The 4,042-nt window shown below is 38.0% G+C and overlaps 1 protein-coding gene across 4 annotated transcripts in view; it reads right to left on the bottom strand.

The window, feature by feature from the left end:
- MFSD8 (major facilitator superfamily domain containing 8) overlaps window positions 1–4,042 on the bottom strand; it is a 43,207-nt gene that overhangs the window by 25,013 nt on the left and 14,152 nt on the right. For all 4 annotated transcript variants that reach the window (XM_005877758.2, XM_014548971.1, XM_005877759.2 and 1 more), the window contains one exon: window positions 3,680–3,814. In XM_005877758.2, the coding sequence (XP_005877820.1) occupies window positions 3,680–3,814 (135 nt within the window). The remainder of the gene's footprint in view (window positions 1–3,679; window positions 3,815–4,042) is intronic.

Below are 4,042 nucleotides of genomic sequence, written 5' to 3'. Positions count from 1 at the left end.
ACTTGACCTGACTGAAAGAAGAAATGGTGGACCTTGAAAATGACTTCAGGTTTTCTCACTGTGCAGAATATAGTCAAACACTGCTACAGTTAAAGATTTTACCCTTTCTTTTCCCTGTGTGATCTACAATAATAATCTGCTTCGTGTTGATATTTGCTGTGTTGCTGACAATTACCTGAAAGAGAAGTTGGGGTGCTTCCTTGGGCTGGAAAAAGTTTAGCTAAATCAGAAAGCAGGTCTAATTAAGCGAGTTTATTCTTTATATATAAAAGGCTAAGTTGACTCACCCATGCACGGTACATATAAAGCTCTCACTGGCGCCAATCGCACGCGTGTGTTTCGATCTGTCATTGTCAATCGTGAATTTGGTTGGCACTTTTATTATAGAGAAAGGGTGAATAGCGATATTAAAATATTTCTTCTAATTAATTTCCTTTCAATGTGCACAAATTTGTGCATGGGGCCACTAGTTCAGACATAAATGGAGAGCTGAATAGGTTGAAGTCAAAGAGACTGAGCATGTAGCTAAAAATGACTATTTTTAAAGAATTCATTGTGTGGGTCATCTCTACATAGAAACAATCTCTCTCTTGCTCTAGAGTAGGAGGGGAGTGGCAGGCAGTGTCCGTGAGGCCATGTGTCAGAAGACATGGGAGAATTCCTGACCTCTCAAGTAATGGAACACTTTGGGGACACTGGAGTGGAAGAAAGTGATCTTTGCCCTTACCGAATGTGTTCAGTGTATTTGTGAAGCCAATCTCATGCCTCCAGTGGTCTTAAGAAAACATTTGATTGAGAAACGGTTGTTTTTATATGATGCTATTGATACATACATGTATAAACACAAAGATATACAATTCTTTTAGGATAGAATGAGAGACCTTTTTCTGAACTCTCTGGGTTAGAGAAATAGGTTTACTAGAACTTTCTGGCAGTACGGGTTTGCTATTGGAATGGAGTCTTCTTATCATTTGGGCTTTAAAATTAGAGTGGCCACTGACTGGTTGACATTGTTTAAGTAAAATCCTGTTTGAAAATTAGGCCATGGGCTTAAATCATTGCCTGGAGCACTTTTCTTTTTTAAAAAAATAAAAGGCTGCGACGGCCCCTGCGAGGCTGCGACGGCCCCTGTGAGGCTGTGACGGCCCCTGTGTGGCTGCAACGGTCCCTGTGAGACTGCGAAGGCCCCTGGGAAGCCGGTGGAACCACGCGAGCCGCCCAGACGGCTTCGTCGACGGCCCGCGAACCAGCTCGCAGCCCCACGCACAACCATCACCCGAAGGGTGAGAGGGGCGAGAGCAGCTCTAGTGTTGCTTTCTCCTCACTTCTGGTAGTGAAATCCTCATTTTAAACATAAGAAGAAACGTTATTTTAAAAAGCCGTTACGTGGCTCCGTACCCTTTCTGAGTAGAGCGTGAACAAGTTGTGAGAGACCTTTCCGAGCACAGGGACACGTTGCGGATGGAAATAGCTACATTTTCCATGTGTATGACCTTTGACCCGGCGACAAAAAGCGTACACCTATGGATGAGGACAGTGGGGGGGTAAGGGCAGAGGGTGGGGTGGGAACTGGGTGGAGGGGAGCTATGGGGGGAAAATGGGGGAACAACTGTAATAATCTGAACAATAAAGATTTATTTTTAAAAAAAATTAAACTCAAATCTCATTAAACTTCCAGATCTAAGTAAGTATCAAATTTATTTTATTTAGGAAAGATCATAATTAGTTTTGTTTTTCAATGAAATATGTAGACAACTAGGAAGTTCAGTGCAGCAAAAAATTTCTCGCTGCCTTTCTAAGTATCAATTTTTGAGAAATAGAGACAGGAAAATTTATTTTAATTAAAAAAAAACCCTCGCCCCCCACCCCAGGCACTCACCACCCCACTATCTGCATCCAAGGGCAAATAATTTGTTCAATTTGTAAAGGAAAAAGAGAGAGTGAGGTGGAAAAGATTAGATTAAAAGAGAAGACACTTGAGAGCCTCAATCAAGTGATTAAGCTATGGAACAAAACAAAGAACAAACAAACAGGATGGAAACGGTAGAGAAAATGTGAATACTGCCTGGATATTTTATTTTATTTATAAATCACTTAACTTTTATAGATGTGATAATGTCAGCATTAACTTTTAGAGATACATACTGAAATATTTATGGCAGACATGAAATAATGTCTGGGATTGACTTCAAAAGAATCCAGGTGTAGGGGGTAGGGAATGTGGAGGTACAGATGAATCAAAAGTATGCAAGTGTTTATCATTGTTGAAGCTGGGTAATGCATATTGGAGATTCAGTGCATGATGCTCTCTGTACCTTTGTATATATTAGAAATTCTCCACAATAAAAAGTGAAATATACAAACAAAACCAAAGGCTTCTTAAAACAAACCCAAACTCTTCCCAACTCTCTTAGAATACCTCCAAGGATTCACATTTTTCCAACCTGATCTACCTTATTCCTCTCACTCTGCTCTGGCCAAACTGGCCTTCCTGCTTGTTCCTTAAACATGCAAAGCTCAGTCTAATGTGGGAGTAGAGTTCCAAGCCACTCCAAGGCTGCTCTGTGACTTCACTCAGGTCTCTGCTTGGATGTGACCTCCTCAAGCATGCCTTCCTTAAGCACTCTATCAAAACAGCACTTCCCCTCTCTCCCTACCCACTCCTACCACTCTATTCTCTTCCTCTGTTCTGCTCTTCTTCATAGTACTTTATCACAACCTGACCTCACCTTTGCATTCATTGGCTTTCTCTCCAATTAAATTCACCTTTGCATTGGCTTTCTCCCCAATAGAATTCAAGCTCTTTGAAGGTATAGAATTGGACAATCAGTATGAATGCCTATTAGCAGGACAGCTCTACTTCTGTAGCAAGATATAATACATTTACTATTAATTAACTTTGAATATGAATTTGTCATCTATATCTACATCTTGGCCCTCTACTGGGCTCTTCAATGGTATACCCATAACACCCAACCCTACATACTGACTCAATATTTATTCATTGATTTTAGAACTTTACTTGAGTTGTATATTATTAACATATTTTAGGAATAATTGTTTGATCTGTATAACTTCATCTACTAATATCCCACCCCAGACTATATGAATGAATTTAATTTTATACCAGCATTTGCCCCAAAGTGTGTTCTTTACAGTAGTCCTCATACAAAATGCTTTTTTTAGAAAGTGTTCTGTGGTCAAAGTTACAAATAACTTTCAGAAATGCTACATGCTGTATTTGTCATGATGGTGATATAGTATGTATATACTGAAGATTTAGAGTAAAGAAGTTTGGTAATTTTAACCAGAATTTTCCAGATTTAACCACTGAATCTTTTTTGTTGTGTAACATATATTACCATGCAGCAGAATAACGTTCTATGAAATACACTTTTAGAAATACTTTAAGTAAAATATAATAAACAGATGCTACATTAGAAGGCAATTATTCACTTTGTAAATATATTGCTTTACTAAAGAATATGCCATATGGTTTAGAAATATGCTCCCTTAATAAGCTTTACATCTATTTTCAAATGTTCAAAGACTAAAACTACCACATAAAAAGAGAAAAGCTTTCAATTGTTTTACTAACACATTCATTTACATTGTTAACTGTTACATGTTTCACTTTTAAAATACAGATTGGGAACAAAACCAAAGACATATAACTTACTTTTTGGCAAGTGATTTAATTCCCATGAAAATAATAACAGCCTCAATTCCAAGAGCAGCAAGTATTATTCCATCATATAATACAGCTTGTTCTCGAGTCCAGGCATACATATCCATTGTTAATGGAGTAAGGATGCTGAGAAAAACCAAAAAGAAAGTATTCTCATTTTATGTAAATCATAGTCATTGTTAAAGCTGATATAAAAACTTAAATAATGCTCTTGACACGTTTAAGAATTTGTATCCCTTTTAACAATAACACCAGATCTAAATAAACAAAAATTTTAAAACATTTTTAGCACTTTTTTTATTCATTGATTGTAGAGAGGAGGGAGGGAGGGAGGGAGGGAGGGAAGCGAGAGAG

This window comes from Myotis brandtii, unplaced genomic scaffold (genome assembly GCF_000412655.1).
Source record: "Myotis brandtii unplaced genomic scaffold, ASM41265v1 scaffold53, whole genome shotgun sequence".
NCBI classification, from domain to species: domain Eukaryota; kingdom Metazoa; phylum Chordata; class Mammalia; order Chiroptera; family Vespertilionidae; genus Myotis; species Myotis brandtii.
The sequence above is the reverse complement of the archived record's forward strand: the minus strand, read 5'-3'. Positions and strand labels throughout refer to the sequence as shown.